The sequence below is a fragment of the Strix uralensis genome, chromosome 9 (genome assembly GCF_047716275.1).
Source record: "Strix uralensis isolate ZFMK-TIS-50842 chromosome 9, bStrUra1, whole genome shotgun sequence".
NCBI lineage: Eukaryota > Metazoa > Chordata > Aves > Strigiformes > Strigidae > Strix > Strix uralensis.
In genome coordinates, this window is record NC_133980.1 from 2,669,034 (window position 1) to 2,689,062 (window position 20,029).

General features: G+C 44.6%; 1 protein-coding gene across 1 annotated transcript; it reads right to left on the reverse strand.

Moving 5' to 3' along the window:
- Nucleotides 1-2,178: 2,178 nt before the first annotated feature.
- Nucleotides 2,179-3,204, reverse strand: LOC141947267 (P2Y purinoceptor 6-like). Its single transcript, XM_074878223.1, has one exon. It carries the CDS (start codon nucleotides 3,202-3,204, stop codon nucleotides 2,179-2,181), a length of 1,026 nt encoding a protein of 341 aa, XP_074734324.1.
- Nucleotides 3,205-20,029: the final 16,825 nt, after the last annotated feature.

Genomic DNA, 20,029 nt, shown 5'->3' on the forward strand with positions numbered 1-20,029 from the left:
AGGTGGGGAGAAAGCAAATGCGCTTCTGCCCAGGGTTCTGATGGAGGTGATCTGCAACATCTCAAGTAAAGGGTTTGGATTGTGTTTTATCTGAATAAGGAGAAAATGTTCGTAAAATAAGTCAAAGTAGTTCTGTCTGTTTAGTCTGGGCTCTGACTTGTGTCAGCATATGTAAAATTGGATAGCTGAAGCAGTTACCATGTCCTGGCCATCTGGTCTGCCCTTCTGAGAGAAGCTGCCACTGCTGTCGCAGAGATGACTTGAAAAACATGATTTTTTTTAATCTTGGTGGTGTTTTTTTTTTTTTTTTGACAGATTCCTTACAGTTGAGTATTATGAAGAGGTTATGAACAAACAGGACCCACTTTCTTGTCTTTTCCTAAGCTTGCTTTCTGCTACCATGTCTCTGCTGCTTCTCGGGTGTATACCATGACTGCTTTTCTGCTTTTTTTTGATTCTGATGCTTGTGTGGATCTGGTCAGGCAGTGTCCCAGCTAGATCATTTGTTGTCAGCCTCTAAGACAATTGCTCTTACTCTTGTAGTGTTTTCTAGGTCTCGTATGCCTGGCAGCTCCTGTTGTCTTACCTTGCTTCCTCTCTGAATAATTGCTGCTCCCAGCTGGCTCGAACAAAGGAGTGTGACTCAAACATTGTGGGCAGCGATGGATCTACAGTTGCCTGTAGCTCAAATGCGGGTTTGGAAGCAATTAGCACTTTCTAAGAACAACAACTCAAATTATATTTCTGTTGCGGTACTTGCCGAGGTCCTTATCGTGTTCTTGCATGGTAAGTTTTGTACAGATAGTCGAAGCTTGTTCCTATCCCATTGTGCCCACGGCATTTAAACAACATGTAATGGGGTTTGTCGTTGTGGGAGGGAAAAAATTGGAAGCTCCGCATTCCTCTGGGCACCGGGTTAGCTCTTTTGTTGAGCTGCCTTTGCAGAGAGAACAGAAGGTTTCTGAGCCAGACCCTTCCTGCAGTGACAGCGAATGTGCTGTAGGCGTGACATCAAGATGTGACCACACGGACAGTGTGTTCATGTTTCTAATTGCCTTATGTTAGGTAAACCCCCGCTTCTTGGCTAGTGAACTCCCTGAAACCTTTGGGTCCTGCTGCTGGTAGGATCTGCATGTGAAGATGCAGTGGAGAATAATTCTGTTACCTTTTCTGAAATACACAACACGTAAGGTAAAAGCCTCTCTTTATAGTGCTTTTAGTGTGAACGGTCCTGGCTTGCAGCAGAAGGGGTTCCTATCCTTCAGCGAAGGTGCTGATGTGATGGATGCTGCCAAGGAAATAGTAGCTGGGTGGTAATCACCCTTGAAGTAGCTTTTTGAAATATGCTGACACCATTTTAGAAATTTGTTACCTAATGTCACAAGCGTGTCCAAAGAAGGGCGATGAAGCTGATGCAGGGTCTGGAGCACAGGTCTGATGGGGAGCGGCTGAGGGAACTGGGGGGGTTTAGTCTGGAGAAGAGGAGGCTGAGGGGAGACCTCATGGCCCTCTACAATTCCCTGAAAAGAGGGTGCAGAGAGGGGGGATGAGTCTCTTGAATCAAGGAACAAGCGACACGACAAGAGGGAATGGCCTCAAGCTGCGCCAGGGCAGGGTCAGACTGGCTCTTAGGAAGTATTTCTTTCCAGAAGGGGTTGTTGGGCGTTGGAATGGGCTGCCCAGGGCAGGGGGGGAGTCCCCATCCCTGGAGGGGTTGAAGAGTCGGGTTGACCCAGCGCTGAGGGATCTGGTGGAGTTGAGAACGGTCAGGGTGAGGTTCATGGTTGGACTGGAGGATCTTCAAGGGCTTTTCCCACCTAGATGATTCTGTGATTCTGTAATGTCGAGACGACTGCTTAGCTCTGCTTTGGTGTCTTCCTCAGTTATTTGCTATCGTTTTTCTTTACAGTTCTCTTTGCAACTAGAAACAGTAGATAGGCCCTTTGGAAAAGCTGTGTTTTAGCTTTATTTAGTCACAGCTGGCCCAGGAAATGATGACAATTTGCCCCTCAGTCCTTCATAAAAATATTTCCTGTGTTCTTCACCCAAATTTGTCCTCACTAGGGGAAATTGTAATTTTTTCACCTTTTTTTTTTGTTCTTGTGCAGGTGAGTTTTATGGCTCTTCTCCAAGTCTCATACCCAGTGAAGTGGAACAAATCTGCAGGAATGAGCTTCCTCAGTAAGGGGCAATTCTTGCTGGGGCGTGTGTCCCCTCTGTGTTCACGGCAGGCCTGGCAAGAGGACCTGCCTTGGGCAGTCTCAGCTCCAAAGCAAGCCTGGCTCTGTTAGTTTGACCAGAAAGAAAGTAGAGGAGGGGGTTGATGCAGCTGTTGAGGCTCACCAGTGGCCTCCAGATCTTGTAAAGCAAACTCCAGCGCTGTAGGAGTTGGCAGTCAGCTACCCGGTACACACGAACGAAGAGGTAAATGCTGCGGGTGACGTGAAATGGCAGTAAACAGACAGCAAAAAGCCCACAGACGAGGAGAATGGTTCGGATCGACTTGGCTCGGGCAGCACTACTGGTGGGGTTGGTGTCCCCGGTGCACCGGGTGAGACTTCTGATCATCAGAGAATAGCAGACTAAAATGATGAGGAAAGGAAAGAGGAAGCCAGATGTGGTTAGAGCCATGCCGTAGGGGAAGTAGCTGCTGAGGTTTTCAGGGCTCGTCATGTCGTAGCAGACGGTGTGGTTATTGATGAGGCCAGTGCGAGCGTAGCTGGAGGTGGGCAGGAGCTGCAGGAACACCAGTACCCAGGAGGTAGCGGCGCCGGCGGCAGCTCGGCCCCGAGTCCGGAAGGGGAGGGAACGGATGGGGTAGCAAACACCAAGAAAGCGATGGACGCTGATGCAAGTCAGCAGCAGGACGCTGCCGTACAGATTGGCGTAAAACAAGAAACGTACCAGTTTGCAGAGCAGCTCCCCGAAAGGCCACGTGTCCTGCAGGATGTAGTTGATGATGAGTAAGGGCAAAGAGAAGAGGTAGAGCAGGTCCGCCACAGCCAGGTTCACCAGGTAGATGGTGGTGCAGGTCCAGTCCCTGGCGCGGCAGCAGCTGAGCCACAGCATGGCTCCGTTGAGGAGCAGCCCCAGCACGAAGACGGAGCTGTAAGTAAGGGGTAACAAGATATATTTATAGTTTTCCACGAGAGGGCACAGAGCCTTCCCGGTGGTGCCGTTCTCCGTTTCCTTCAGCCCCTCCATTGCTGCGTGCAGCTTCAGGCACTGTGCGCTGCTTTTCTGTTGCTTTAAAGCTCTCCCTGCCAGAAATAGAAACATGAACACCCAACAGTCATTTGTCACTCTTGGCCCTTGTCTCTTGCCACCTCAAAGAAATCTGTAAAATCCTAATTAAAGCACGCGCAAGCCTCTGAAGAGACGAAACTGCAGTGGAAATGGTGTGTCACTTGAATTCAACCAAAGCAGCGACTGCTGCCAACACTTGGTGTATGCCCTCGGGCACCAGCACTGTATCTCAGGGGCAGTTAAATGAAGTTTTTTGCAAATGCAGGCTCTGTCACGTGCTGAAATTCCCCTGAGCTTTGGTTACTTTAGGGGGGCAGTTGAGGGAAGGGCTCAAGCCAGCACGTGTTTTGCAAGAGGCAGTGCCTCTTGTTTGGCGTTGCACCCAGGTTGGTTGAGAAGAGGTGAATTTACAGCTTGCCCATAGCAGCGACAAGAAAACAAACTTGATGGATAGCTGCAGGCAGCCTCGCTCGCCAGGGTGGAGGCAGGGGCAGGCTGGGGAGGGGTTTGCTCAAAACGTGTGTTCATTGCAAGCCGAGAAAATGTGGATGACACTTCCCTTTTCCCAAAGGAGTGAGGTAGAGGTGTTTTTCTGCTTTCTGGTGTCCTCTTAGTCCCATTTAGAAAATATTATTATAATTTAATATAATTAAATATATATTTGTAAGTTTGTACCCCATATACTTCCCCAATCTCCCAGAAAAGCAAGAGAATCAGGAGGAGTTAGTTAGCAGGCATCCCATTCTAAAGAGGACAAGGATCAAACCAAACCGAGAAATGACTGAATGTCTGTTTGTTTTAATTTAGGGGAAAGCTTGGTATCTTCTGCGTGTGATCAGCTGAGCCAGAACTGTCAAAGAGTTTTCTCCTGACAGGAAGAATGATGTGTGTATTCTGGCGAGCCTCTCTGATTTTATCTACTTGGGATCCTCGCTTTACACTCTCATGTCGGGCCCTGTTTGGGTTTGTCTTCTGTTGTAAATCAACAACATGAGCCCCTTGGAGCATCTCTGAGCTCCTGGGTTATTACATTGCTCCTGAGACACTCCCTTGCAATGGTCCTGGCCCCTGAGTATGGAAAAGCATTTTAGCCCTTGGTAGGTAGTGCTGTAAATAACCAACTTAAATATCTCAAAATCAGTAATTTACTGCTTGGCTTTTGAATTATCGCACGAATTTCTTCATAATCTGCTTTATGTAATTTGAGCAGCGAACTTTCACTGGAATACCTTTATATCTTTTCATATTTTGACCCTTTGAAAAACTGTTTTGTGCAATAAGGATACCACGTCCGTGGTATTAACTGGGAGCCAGTGCCCAGGGTTGCTGGGGGCTGCTCACTCTCCGAAGGTGGGGGATGTGGATCCGGACCGGTGAATGAGGTCAGGTGAGAAATTAGGTTTATTCCAACCAATGCTCCTGTTTTCTGGGTTATCTGTCACTAGAGGTCAGCACTGCAACGTTAATATAGAAGAAAAGTTTTCTGTATTAGGACAAAAGGTCTTATTTCAAGGCTGAAACTGCTGTGATTCGCTTCTGTCACTTATGTGCATGACTTTGGAGGTTTGTTTCCAAAGACAAACATTAATACCAACAGTCTTCATCAGAAGGAGGTTGCTTTTATTTCTTCTCATGCAAATAAAACAGGGTAGGGTAATTAAGTGACCAAACTTGCCTTTTTTAAAAGCTGAATCACAGAATGGTTGAGGTTGGGTTTTCTGGAGGTCACCTAGTCCTGCTCAAGCAATCATAAATGTGTATGTCTAACTTTCTGAAATACTGGCCCATTTGTGTCCCCTGTCAGCTGCCTGAGGCTGGTGTGGTTTGCTACTCAGACTCTGCTATAGTTGTCTTCAGTCCAATTTTCAGAAAAAATGCCTGTTCCCCACAGCACTGTTGGATAATCCAGCTGAGATGCTGGTTAACTCTCAGGGCAGAACTAACTGAAGCTGCTGCCATCTCACTCAATATAAATGCAACGATGGCTGCGGCCGTTGTCTCATCTCTTTGGTGGCCCCTGGTTCACGCAACGGGACGGGTGACACCGCAGCCCCTTCCCCGGACAAGAGCAGTCAGCTGGCAGCGTTGTCATCCTCAGCAAAAATCCCTTTGACCTCAATCAGATGTGTTTTGTGAAGCCTGAAGTTGTATAAAATTATGTAGGTTTAAATTCTAGCTGGAGTTATCCCTGCTGTCATTCGTTACCTATACGAAGCAAAGTTATTTCAAACAACTCTCTCACAAAAAAAATTCAACCTTCTGGATTGGATGGGAAAGAAAGGAGTGGTCAAAAAGGTCCTCAAATTTTGCAGTCTAAGACCTAAATTTTGTCCTCCATAGAGAAGTGTGATGTGTGCTCAGTGGTTTCTCCTGTAGCTGTGTGCATGTTCAGGCACAGGGAACGCTTCTGACCTCTTTCATGATCAGGCCTTGGTGTTCCCATCACAAAACCTTCTTGTTTCCTGTAATTTCACTTCTACCAAGAGCTTATTCTTTTGGTACAGTCTTTTGTGTTGCCGCAGGATAGAGAAGTTTCTGCTGCAAGAAGTCTTGGTCCAACCAGGAAGTTACGTCCCCCAAAACCCTCAGTTCTATTGAATTTATTTCCAAGCTGGGTAAATTCTTGGTCTTCCCCATTTCCTTGGGAGAGATTCGGTCCATGTCGCTTAGGCTGCTGGCCTGGGAATAATTCATGTCGGAGACCAGTGCGTTACTCAGTGTGTTACTGAGCGGTTTTGGGGTGCATGTTGTGGGGCAGCTTTGTCTGATCTGGCTGGAAAGGTGCCACTGGAGAGATCTCAGCTGGGTCCTGTAGCTAGACCTCACCTTTGGAGGAAAACCTACTTATCTGTCTTAGGGTATCTGTGGATTTAGGGCTGAAATTTTTGTTCTGCAAGCAAAAGGTGGGGCCTTCTGGTAAACAGAAGGAAGGAAATAGTTCCTGGTCTGTTTCCTCTGAACAAGCAAATTTTACTCTTTCTGGTATTTTTATATAGCATCTGTGGATCTGTAAACATCAGGCTGTTCCTCAAATTATTAAAATCTATGTTACTATACTATCTTAATTAATTGACTTGTTTACATTTTTACAAAGCTCTGTCTGTAGATATAAACCAGCTGTTAATGTCAGTAATTCAGAAATGGTGGAGCTGGCATCCTGCATTTCTCTTGTCAGCTGAAATGATGATTGAACATAACTGGCCACTTCAAATTAAGGTAAGTGAGCTAACTACCTTATAGCAGCTGGGTGAAATGGCTCACTTATGGCTGCTGCAAATTGTTGAAAAAATATCAGATGTCACTTAAATGCTTATGGGAAATTGGTTAACCTACTTAAAGATTTAAGGGCTTGTTTTAAAGTTGTGCTTTATACACAGAGCCAGTGAATGTCTACAGGTGATCATTACAATCTTTAAAAATATTATTTTATATTTTTATATACGCATATTTTGGGGTTTATTTTATAGCACAGCAGTGGGAACAGACCAGCTTAGATCTGTTGGTTGAGATGAGCTCTGCTGGGGAATTGTCTCTTAAAGCCTCTTCGCAGTGTTCCCCGTTGGCCTCTTCCATGCTGGATGGTTTTGCATGGCTGTTGGGTGATCTCTTACAGTCAGTATTTTTGGGTAGATCAACCTGCTAACCCAAGTTTAAAACCATCTTCTTGGGCTTTGTCATTGCTTTAATGTGAGCAGGCTGGGATGACCCTCGTTTGCTGTCCTGCATTTCAGACCTACCTTGAATATGAGGTTAAGAGTAAAACTTCACTTACAACACTTAGGCTATCAAAAGCTCTATTGCTTATGAGAAGAGCTCCCAAAAGCAGATTTTTCCAGTCTTTGTATATAAAATTCACTTAAAATAATTTTTAGTGAGACTAGAGGTGATATCCCAGTGTATGAAATCTGTCAGAAGTAATTGATAAACATATGAGAAGCTGAGTGAAAATTGAAGGAAAGATATGGCATTGCCAGGCTTCTTTTCAATATAAGAGCTATGCATTTAGATTGATTTATTTTTATGCCAATAGATTCTGACATAAATATAGTGATATATAATGTATTGACTATAATGTCAACATTATTTTAAAGCTGACTCTAGGAAAAATATCTCATTGTTAGTGTTGAAATATAATGCTTTGTTCTGCTGAAGGAGAAAGACTACGTTCAAATAACCTCTTTCTCAAGACCCTTTGTAATACCTCTTAAAATGAGAGTAAAAGCAGAGGTGACCTATCTCAGGGCACTCTGTGTCCTGAAATTGTTTTGGGACTTTCAGGGCAATGGCAGACTTTATAGGAGGAGCGTGTCCTGTGGCGCTGAGGCTGTGGCTGTCCTGGGACAGCCCCATGCTGCGGTTTGTGCCTTTGCCCTCCGTTTTTGAAGTATCCTAAACTTGTATCCACACTGCACAGCAGGCTGACCCTTGGGCTGGCCCTTAGTTTTTAATGGTAATTGCAGTTTTATACCATGCACTATGTTAAACTAATGGGTTACAAGATGTCAAATGACATTATTTTTAATTTTACTTGGAGTTCTTTAATTTTTTTTGACTTGTTTCAGAGCTAACCTTGCTGGAGGTGGAGGAACTACTAAATGTTTTGGGGTGAAAAAATAGCTATTTATTGACTGAACAGTCTAGTGCAAATGGGATTCGCCTTTTTTTCTTTACTGCCTCTGCTCTTTACCTTTTGTTCTGAATTTACCAGGTCAAGTCTCTGGACGTTCAGTGAAGCAACGTGACGTTCAGGACCAGGTTAATTGGTGTTGGCTGTAGCCAATGGAAGTTGGTGGAAGCTGCAGGCTCGTGGTGGGTCTGCCTTTCTCAGTCCGCACTCTTGTTGGTCCCCAGGAGGAATCTTCCAGCCCACTTCTGACTTAGATCCACTTCTTTCAAATCCTTTTGTATTTGCTTTATTTGCTTTGCTTAAAAAAAAACCCTAACAAAAAAAAATATCCAAGCAAAAAAAACAAAACCTGAGAAGTTTCTTTTCCATTAAAACCACTTTGCAGAGTTCAGCTGACTGGTGCCTTTGCATACTCTCGGTGTAGGTGTGAGAGTTTGGCTGCACAAGGAGTGGTGATGCTGGCACAGGGGCGGTGGCTGCGTACTGGGCTTGTGATCTGCTGTGAGCCATAATGGCAGAGGGATTGGGTTAACTGAAGGCTTTTCTTCTCTTGAGTATGCTGTTAGCTTGCACTTAGTCTGCTTAAATTATGCCAGAGTGTACCAGCTTAAGTCTACCTTTGCAAATTTTACAAGCTTTCATCCCTTCTCACCCTTAGCATCGTTCTAGTGAATTACTCTGTGTATAATGTGTGAAAGTGGTTGTGGCTGGTTGCTCAGTGGTGTAGCCGAGAGGCAGGGCACTGTCTGTGGCTTTGCTTGGAGCCTGCTGGTGATGTGTCACCTTGAAAAAGCCCCTTAGACCAGTAATGCTGAGTTTCTCCACTTAGGTGGCCCCCCGGTGCAGATGTGTTGAGCTCCTGCAGCTCCAGGAGCGCTGGGTAAAAGCTCCACCTTCACCCCAGCACCCACAACTCATGTCTATGTAGGTTTTAGGTTGGCTTCAGCCCTCTGGCAGGGAAGGGCAGTTGCCAGGAGCAGGGCTTGGTGGGGGAGCCGTGGTGCTCAGGAGTGATGCTTCCACCCGGGCTGGTTCTGCCTTAACCACTGAACAACACATTAATCATTGCACATACTTGTTATATGACCATAACGGCGTTATGATCAGTTCTATAACACTGTACCTATACGTTTTGGTACATTGGGTACTGTGACTTTTCTATTCACGTATGAATTGTTTTAAAAGTGTCAGATGGAGAGTGCTAAACATAGATGTAAGTTTTTCCCTTTGCATGAATTTATTTTCTTCTTTCTCATTTTCTCCTGCATATTTTTACTTTCACTTTGTACAGGCTGCTGATATAAAGGGTTTATTCATGAGGTTAACCTAATTACTGTCTTCAGAAACAAAGCCTGTTTCTACAGTGAATATCCTTTTGATATCCATCATCTGAATATTGCCTAATAAAGTTAGCAAATGGCCTCCAAATGAACCAAAATGATTCAGTATCTCATCTAGCAAAGAATGTATTATGGTTTTACCGATAGTGACAGAAATGTTTAAAATTCTCAGTGCATTGCTTTGCTGGTGGATTAATATGCATTTTTCTGTCTTGAGATGAAAAACACCGTCTGGATTTAATGCAACACTTACAAAATTGCTGATGTGAGTCTCTGTTAAAGCTATTTTATATACACACTGGAGAGTTTACCAGAGTCAACTGGAAAGTTCACTTTGAGTAGCTCCAATATTTGTAATCAGTAACTGAAATGTATTCATGGAGTTGCAAGACTAAAAGGCATGAATTTAAGTGCCTTCATATATTTTCCTCGCTTGGAACAAAGGTGATATATTTTTCATGTAAGCAAAGCTCCTTGGAGTTGAGTATGCTCTGGAGAGATAATTAAAAGATCGATGTATACTGATTGATTGAGTGTTGACCTGAGCAGACGCTCTCTGTCCACGTATTGTGATGGCCAAGCTTCAGAGTGCGCGGCTGGTGGCTGGATCCCTGGGCTGGCTTAGCTGCTGCTGGAGCCATCTCATAAGATCTCAATGTTGGGTTGACATGGGGAATAGTTTACATTTGGTCAGACTTCTCTGGCTTCTATGTGAACGTTGGTTTAAAAACCTGACATAAAAGCCCATTTCAGCCCTTCCTGGTACTTGTCTCAAGACAAATATTCCTTGCTCTACTCTTTCATTTGTCTTTTTGGGGAGAAACAGAAGTGGTAAGTGAAGCAAAAGTGACCTTTTTCCCCCTAAAGATCATCATTCTATTAAGTCAATTCTTGGACAACAAAATTGAGATATAGCTTGCCTTCTCTGAAGCAAAACCCCAGATAATCCTGTTAAACAGGGTGTAACCAGCAGATGTTGATGTTCTCGCTGCTGCCTACCTGCTTGAATCTTGCAGGTTTTTATGAAGAAGGCCGGGGCAGTCTTTATGTTCTTAAATCTTCCATCTTTACTTGGACTGAAACTTCTATAAATAATGTAACAATTAGATCTTTATTAGAAAATATTAGTTTATAGGAGAACATTTCAGAGAGCATACTGACGAACTGCCTTGTTCCACTGAGAGTAAAAATCCAGCATTAAGCGATGATGATGTTCGATGCGTCCAAAGGAAAATCATTATTTCAGTTACTTCTTAAATAGGTCTCTGGATTGGAAAGAGTATCTGAATTAATGGTAGTTTGGCATCATTATATATTAATGGGCTCCATCTGATTTATTTTTTCTGGCAGTTATCCACTTGCACGATGTATTACGCCTGACTGTTCCATTTCCCCTGCTATTGAGTGGTAGATGGTGGATTAGTACCTCGAGCCAACGAGAGAGGCTGCATGGCAACATAATGGGATCTCGCATCATTTTTAATGGTGAGTTATGGACTGTCACGCAGAATATCTGGACACACTTAATAACTTTCTGATGACAACTGTAACAGACGTAAAGGTACGTGTTGTCACTGAGCTGCTAGAGGCAGGCTCCTGCTCGCCAGATGCACTGAGTTGCCTTTGTAGATATTTTTGTAATTACAAACTTTTTCCTAGCTCCAGTAGTGCTTAAATAAAAAATTGATCGCATGGAATTATATTGCTGAATATTAAAGTCGGTATTTATTTGCAAGAGTCACTTTGGGGTGCCTAATTTGTCCGTGAGAGCAAGGTTTTCTGCTCAGGCTGCAAAATGGTGCAATAAAAATCAGTGATTGATGTTTATTATCAGATTAAATGGTTTAGCTGTGGGGATCAAAGTTATAAATTACAGCCCTCCCCAAGCTGTGATTGGCCACCAGAGATCTTTCTAAGTGCCAGCGTTTTTTAATGAGATCGTATATTTTCAAGCCCCTAACAGTATCAACTTTTGTAGTTTGTGGAAAATGTGTTTAAAATAACAGCTTACCGGGTGTCAAAAATATTGGATATGTTTTGTGTTTGCTTGATCAAACATCCCAGAGGGAAAAAGCATGACTTAAAAGCAGAGGTTTTATTTCCCAAGCAGTCTGAGGGCTTAAGGAGCATGAGGGATGCCGTCCTCTGGCTCTACACGGTTGTCATTTTTGCTGCTTCTGGTTTTTGGTCATTTCACTGCAAACGTGGGGCCTCCATGTGCAGCAAATGCAGATGCTCTTGGGCTGCCTCCCTGGCACGCTGCAGAGGGGAACCATAACCTGGTTATTCACAGAAATTAAATGTTTCCGTTCCTGAGTGTCATGCAGAGGCTACAGCATTAGCGTAGTTTTGGTTGGGTCGAAGTTTAATGGTCAGCTTTTTCCTTGTTGGGTGACTGGCCCTGGTGACACCAGCATTTTCCCCCGCTGTTCGTCAAAGTAGAGGAAATGGAAATTTCTCTAAATGGCAGAAAAATGTAAACACCCTAATATTATTTGCTTATAGCTGATGGGCATGCCCTAAATATCAGAAGCATAATATTCAAATAATAGACATTTGATGAAAGGAACATTGAAATAATTTTGTTAGATTGCTCTTAAGCTCTGTATCTGAAAACTAGCAGTCAAAGAATAGCTAAAATTTAGTCTTCCATTAGAGAAGACTAAATTATATTTTGTTATTTGCTATGGGAGATTTATAATTGGGGTAAAATCTTAACTGTGAAAGCATTAATCTCAAGTACAGAATTGTAGCATCAAAAGCATGACATTGTCTTCCTGTCCCCAGGACATTCTTTGTTAGAAAATCATTTGTTTTACTCAAAGGAGGTCTTTTTTCTTTTTATATTAAAAAGTTGGGTCTTTTTTACCTTGTGGCTGCATTTACTCTCAGGAGATTCTGATTAAGCAGCTCAGTTCAAAAGAGTTTGCACTGTACAGTCATTTTGGGGGGGGAGAAGTCATTAGGCGTGCTGTGGGTATTGCAGCTGCTCAGCTTGGGGGGAGGGGGTGGGTTTCAAAGCAGGGTCTCTTCTTCCATTCCTCCTGCATCAGCACATCGGGTGCACTTCCCTGGGCGTCAGGATAAAGGAGGGGCTTTTTCAAAGGTGAGAAAATATTATTTAAAGGAATGTACAAGTATCGACCGATTTGCTGCTGGTCGGCCAGGTGTTATTTCCCTCATTTTACTGATGTGGGAAGGACTTGCCCAAAGCCCACCTGGGGCGTGGGGGAACCCCATTTCTGCACCCTGTTTTTGAGGTATGCTCGCTTCAGCATCGCTGGAAGGACATAGTTGAGTGAAATAGCACTTGCTGTAATTATGGCAGGTTCAAACATGGAGTGATTCGGTCTGTTGTTGAGTCAGATTGGTCTGTTTTATTTTTTAAAATTATTTTTAAAGGCTTAAATGAGCAAAGGCAATCTGTGAGTGCTGCAGCGCAGGTGAAGCCTGATGTGTAGCAGAGAACTGGGATGTGTAGCAGAGATGTGGGCTCAGCCACGGGGCACTGGCATGGGGCTGTCAAGGAAGCTGGCCCTCCCTTGGTGCAAGCAGCAGCCCTTGCTGCTGTAATTGCACCTTTACCTTGCAAGCCCCGGTGGAAAATAATTAAATTTCATAAAAGCCTGTCTCATTTTGAGCCCCTGAGGGTATCAATTAAATGTAATAATGGTAACTGCAGCTTTTAAGCAAATATGTAGGTTTTTTTGAAAGGAATGAGATGAAGTCTTTTGCACAGCGTGGAGCTGAAGACTTATTTCCCTGTTCCTACCCCCTCGCTGTAAGTACAACTCCTGTAAAGTCTCAGAACCAGCTCTTTACACCCAAGAAACAGAACCAGGAAGACCTTTAGGGGTTTCTTTGGTGGCCAAAGGCAGGTCCTGGAGGTACCAAGCAGGGTCTGTCCTTTTACACGGCTTAGCTGGGATGTGCCACGCGCAGTAGCCTCAAGCTGCCCGAGTCAGGTATTGCAGTTCATCATCCATCATCTTTAGGAATAATTCACCATAGATTTGTCTTTTTTTTCTAGTGTTTTGCCCAAAATGAATGCACCCCCCCTACCCCACACTTAGATGCGATGTGAGGATTTCTATACCTTGGGATATCTATTTTAAAAATAAATTAGTGTGGCCTACACACCTGATCTGGAGGTTGGCCCCTTCGGAGAAGGGGATGCTTGTCGCTGGGCTGCAGCCCCGATAGCAGCAGCTCGAGCTGCTTTATGGGAGCGTTGAGAAGCAGCATACACCTTCTGCAAGGTTGCATCAGAGGGAAATAAACCACTGAAATTATCCTAATAAATTATAATAATTGTGCCTGGCAGCATGCGGTAATTTAAAATAGATTAATCTAACAAGCCTTAAATATGAATAAATAATAAACATCTTCATGCATTGGGAATCTTATTCTGCTTAATTCTGAATGAATATTAATTACTCCTCATAAACCCAATGCAAAAATCGATCTGTGTGGAGAAGGCACAAGGTATTAAGTATACCAAATTGGACAGAGCCCAGATGAATATTCTCATCATCAATTAAAGTCGGATTACACTGCTGCTCGCCTCTGTCACCGGCTGCCTGGTGATGAGAAGCAGGATTTCAAACGGAATCTGTGCTCTTGTGGGTTATATTTGATTTGTTATCCCTTGTTTCCTGGCAGGGTTGGATGGCTGGATTATTGCTGGGTGGGATGGCTCAGGAATTATCTAGTGTCCCTGTGAGAAAAGAGGAAGCCATGGGTGATTCGTGGCCATCAGAGCAGTGGTTGGTGCCGGCAGCCGGCATTCCCCCGTGCCGTGGCACATCCTCCATCCAGCCTGTGTGCAAATTCGTGGAGCTGAGCATCAGGAGTCCTGCCTCCTGACTTCTGCAGGGATAAATACTGGAGAAAAACCTTCTTGCCTGGCAAAATGACCCCTCGGGCCACAGTGACATATTGGGTAGGGTGAGATGTCGTCCCGGTAGTGTTTGATGCTCTGGTGCCTGTTGCGCTGCGCCTTGCGTGTGCGGAGAGCGGGGGTTTCAACCGGAGCAAAACTGAAGACCTGCTCAGTTTTGAGTGGGAGCATATGGAAGATGGATGAGAGGGAACATCTGCACCATCTGCTGTAGGGGAGCTCTATCCTTCATCCTCACACCTCACCGCGTTGCTGTTGTGTTTGGATGATATCCTTCATTCCCTCCCGTTATCGTCGTTCTCCCAAGGCTAAGTCTTCCCTCAGCAAAATGCTTTGCTTAGCAGTAGGCTGCACTGGGAGCTCCTCTGTGGAAATTTCCTCTGCTGCCTTTTTCCTGTGCGTGGCTTGGGCAAGTATATTTTGCCCACACGTGTTGCCTGGACAGGCAGGCATTGGGATCTTGCGTTCAGTGAACACATGCTGCGTGCCAGAGTGTAAAGCAACCTGGGAGGGATAATTGGGGTGTTTGGAGATGCAGTGGCATGCTGGGGCTGAGGTGGGGAGCCGAGGGGGGATTCTGGCTGTGGCATGGGGCTTGGTGCAGCAGGAGCAATGCTCCTGCGGGAAATCGCTGGGTGAAACTGGGTTTGTGTACCAGCGGGCTCCCAGGGATGTGGGGATGATGGTCTGCATCTTGGTTTAAATCGTAAAGCCTGGTAGAGTTAAATGAAGGTCACCAGCTGTAAAATGTGACAGGGACGTTTTAAGATGTATCGTAAAATAAACTGTAGCCTAGGAAAAGCTTACAATGGTATCTGCTGCAGGCTTTGGCCTCCATTTTAAAGCTGCCTTGATCTTTGAACATGGAAGTGATTCGCTGCTGTTGTACGCCTGAGATCTGCAGATACTGTACTTAAAAGTGTTTGGAGGCTGCTGGTATCCTCGGGGTTTAAAGATAAGGGGGAAGGGGGACGATGAAAGGAGAAATACATCCTTGTGTCTTCCTGAGCCGGGCCAGGGGCTTGTTTCAGGTGCTCATGGACTGAAGTGTGAGAGTAACAGGCATCCAGGAGGGTGTGTGGAAAGGGAACGGATGAAGAGCAGCAGGGGGGTGTCGCTCGTCTCCCTGGGGTTTGTTCACCTGCAGATTTTTCTGTGACCTGGGAGTCCAGGATGCCACTGGTTCGGTCTGATACCCGAAATGACGTGGCTGTCCAAGGCCGCAGGGAGATGGAGTGACACCATGTATGTGTGAAAGGGGGGTGTGAGGTGGTGTACTGGATAAACACGTATTGGCTGGGAATTGCATAGAAATCTTTATGCTTTTCCTCTGCTTGTGTTGTCACTCTTTGGTAAGTAGAAAGGTCTTTGTGACCTCCTGCATGTAAGAAGTGTTACGAGCTAATTAAAAAACCTGTCAGCCCCCAAATCTAAATAGTTCCCATTTCCCCAGAAACCAGCAATTAGCAGATGTCTGTCTTGCTTTCACCTACAGCTTAAATACCAAAGAAATATCTTCCCTACTTGCAGCAAAATTTGAGAAACTTTAGTAAATCAGCTTTCCATGCTGCCTTGAATGTTAGAGATGGACAAGTGCAGCAATATTTGTTCCAGTTTATGAACTGGATCTGTGCATGCATCTTTTTTGGGTGCTTAATAGAAGTTTTCAGAGACTTTACATGAAAAAAGCATTTTTAAATGGAAACATGAGACCTGAACTTCAACCTGAAGTGAGAACCACCCTGTTATCAGCACCCCAGGAATTAGACTTAAAATAATATAAGAATAACAGATATTTGGAAGAACTTGAAAATATGGTGATTGCTTTAATGTTTGTATGAATTTGATGGGTTTTTGTATTTCTACTTGTGGATATTTTCTGAATTTCCTGACAGATCTTACTGAGACTACAGGTTTTTTGGGTTAGTGCCTTTTGTGAGGGTTGTGAAGAGTCTTGGAAAATGCCCTTTTTGTACACAAATGGGCTTGCTAAGTAAAAGCACTGCATAAAAAGATGATAAAAGGAGCAGATGATCTATGGGCCAGTTTCCCTTCTGCTTAGAGCATCCAATGATGTCGTTTACCATTAGTCACCCTAAGGACAAATTCTAGCAGTGACAGGTACACGTTTTTGCCAAACCTGACTTGTTTCTATTTCATTGAATACATTTCCCCAACCAGCAGATATTGCATTTGTGGGGAAGGAGGGAAAAATCGGTTATATCATCTGCGGAGTTTAGGCACAGACAGAGGTTCAGGGAGCTTTGGACCGAGACCAGAGGATGCTGTCTCTGCAGATCCCCTCCCCAGGGAAAGGTTTCCCAGCCCCTGCCCTGGGAAGCGGAGGGATGGGGATCCAAGAGAGGAGCCGGCGCTGACTTACAGAGCATCCTGAAAGTCACTCGCCTGGGGTTGTTAATCATATCTAACATCGCTGTGGCATTTCCTTGCTGAACTCAAGTACGCTTTAAAATCCAGGACACCCGTGGCAGTGGAACTGCCAGCTGGTTGCTGGTTTCCAGCTGGTTCATTTCCATTGCTCTGGCTGCAATGTTTTGTGCATATTTTGAAGCACCCGTGGCACAGGAGGCAACCATGGTGCCAGCCCTCGCACCCTTGCAGCAGCTCCACAGCAACTGTGTGCTCCCAAAAGCCACTGTTGGTGAAAGCCAACAATATTAACAATAAGGAAGAAGTGGGGGAGAGTGTATAAAAAGAGGGGTTGTAAGACTGGAAGCTTTTAGGTTTACAAGTGTCTTTAGAGAATGCTTTGTTGTAGCTTAATTAATTAAATGTATGGCATCAGGGTTTTTTGAAGATGGGGAGTGCTGCAGCGAGGATTGAGTTGCAGCAACTCACATGGATGTTGCAGCATCTGCACTGCTTGGGCACGTGAGGCAAACCAGCTGAAGCACGCGCAAAACACAGTGAATTTTAAACATATTTTTAACGTAGTTTGTTTTCATCCAGGGTTTTCTGGAAATAACCTTAAATCTGGCAGGTCCAATTAAAAAAAATAATTCTTGTCCTCCGTGCTAACGTGGAGCCCACTGGCCATTTTTTACAGTGCAGGGACACGGCTTGATGTCATGGGGACAGAAATCACTTGTGGTGGTTTGTTTGTGTTTTTTTTTTTTATCTGGTGCATGGTGGTGTGAGCGATCGCTGCCCGAGTGAAACTGCGGTGGCAGAGCCACACTTGCGATGCCATGGGCTGAGCTCTTGGGCTATTTCCTGGGAGAAAGCTGTCGAGCACAGCCTGCAGCGGGTGAACCTGGCATTTACAGGGCATCATCCTGAAAGCTGCGTGTAACCTGTGCTGTGCTGCCGGGAAGAATTTAAGTAGCAACAAAATGGTCTAGCTGGGGACTTTAAAAAGGGTTTTTATACAGATCCATTACCAGAGACTTCAAAGAGGCTGCGCTTTGGTCTTTGTTACAAAGGGAACAAAGTGTTATGAGTTTGACCTGTCTGGAGAAGCTGCTCCTTTGCCTTGCTGCTAGGCAAGATTTAAATCCTGCTGCCGCATTGCATTGATCCCGAATAATAGCAATCCTGATGTAAACAGCGAGTAGGTTTCTGTCACTCAAGTAATGAAATCACATATATTTTTGCTGTGAAAGAATTTATCCCACAGCTCGGTGTTGTCTCCCCAGGATGAGGAAGCTCCTTGCTCTGAGCCCAGACAGTACAAGCCCACATCTCCCAGGAAGAATGAATGAGGGGAAAGATGGGAGGAGGACAGAGGTTTGGGAAAATAAATTCTTTAAGGTATCAGAGCAGTTACTTCTGTTAGACAAGAAAATAACGGGTTATTGCTTCTGTTGTAGGCTGTAATTCCAACAAAATGTCTCATGGTTTCTCTTTTTTGGGCTCCTTTAGTAACACCCAGTGTGATTTCCCTTTTTACTGAGTAGCTCTTCTCCAGCTTAGGGTGATGCTCCTCAGCTAATCGTATATAAATTGTGTGGGGTTTGATTAGAAAGTCAGCAGCATCTTTGTCTTGCCCCCCCATCCCAGTCTATTTTGTGACCAAATATAGACTGCTTCTTGCTCCTCCCATGACCATCTTCTGTTTCTTAACGTTGGTTTACATTTCTCAATTTCCAGCAGCGGGTGAGAAGCTAACAGAATTTGTAAGGTGGGAAAAGAGTAGTTTATGAGCCAAAGGTCCAAGTTCAAGAATAAGAAGCACATCGTCCTAGCTCAGCAAAGTGAGCCTTTGCTCTACCAGAGCTTTGGGACCTTAGTTTCTTTCTTTTTTCTTTGTAATTTCTAAATACACATGAAGCACTTTGAACAGCCCAGCACATAGCCCAGGTTTCAGCCCTGTCTTTGTGCAAGAGCGTTCCTCCTGGTGAGAAACAAATTTGTGACACCTGCAAGTTTGTCTGAGAGTTTTGTAGAGATATTTATTGTTTGGCAGAAAGCAAGTGAAGAAGACTCTAGCACAAAAATAAAACTCATAAACAGCCCAAAAGGAAAACCATTACAAAACCACAGCAGTCACAGCGTCTCTGCATGTAATGAATGCCTTTTACTCGAAAGAGTGATTTGCAATATAACATTAACTGGCAAAATGTGTACACTTGGGTCATAAATTCTCAGTAATGTGGAGCTCTAAACAGTTAGCAAAATTCACCACATCTTTATAAACTGTGGAAAGTATACTTAAAGTATATATATGTATTTTCTACAGTGCAATAGTTTCACATGCTTCGATCTACTGCATACAGGCAATTTGCATGTGATTTAGTGCAATACTTACGCCAGGCATTTCGTGTTGGTCCAAGTAAATGAAGTAGTGCTGGCAATCCTTTTCATTATTAATACCGCTAGAAGTAATGATTTTTGTATAGCAAGTTGCAGGTTTTCAGCGAGCGGGTCCCTAGTTAATGTAATGTGTTTGACCTTCACGCTTAGCGGGGTGAGCTCTGATAGTCTATCTGTTGTGTAATTGCCTTTTGATTATTATTCACCAACCCTGGTATTGTTTAATGGACAGATTAGTATCTCGTTTGTGAGCTTTGGTTCATAACCATGGCTCCACTAAACATCGTGCTATTTTGTCCTTAGTGAAATCACCATAGTAACATTGCAGGGAAAATAGCGTGCCTTATATTTTTATCCTATGCTGAAATATCAGGGCTGGCTAATATTTTTCTTACTTTTGTCCACCTCTCATCTTGCGGAGGCCAGAGGAAGCGTTGGCTTCAAGATGATTGCAGTTTCTCCCATGGATGTGGAAGACCCTGTGATGCTTGTGGAGTGTGGGAGCCCGTTGTGCAGCTGCTCCTTACACCACGCTGCTCGTGATCCCTTGGGCTGACCGCCACAAGCAAGAAGAAGGATAGTCCTTGCTTCAAACAACTGGTGATCAAATGGCACAAACCCAAACCCTGTTTTATGCACAGGCGATTGAGAAACTGTAGAGTAAAGTAATTTCAGGGGATGGTGTAGAGTATTGGGGTTGTCTTGTGCTGCCCTGGGGGCTTGTTTCTTGCAGAAAGTCTCTGCTCTCTGGGTCCTGTGTCATTCTCATTAATTAGTCACGGTGTTCAAGAAGCATTTGTCTGTTTAGATGGGTGTCTTTGAAGATAAACTTATTTTCCCCCTTTCTTTCAAGAAGACTAAGGAATTTAGTTCCCCAGCAGATCAGTGCAGTTTTGGGGGGAATATGACTGCGATTTTGTTGGCAACGATTGCTGAGCTCCATTATCTTCAGGTTCAAAGGCACGAGCAGCACAAACTGTGCTATTGCACCCAATGCACGGTGACCAAGATCATCCTTGTCCCAGGGAGGACCATGGTCCGGGATCAGTTGGCCCCTCCCGGCGCTGTGATGGCTGGTGCCCATCGGTGCTACATCCCTTCTCCCCACTACCCAGCTGTGGGGCTCCGGCGTGGGTTTCCCTG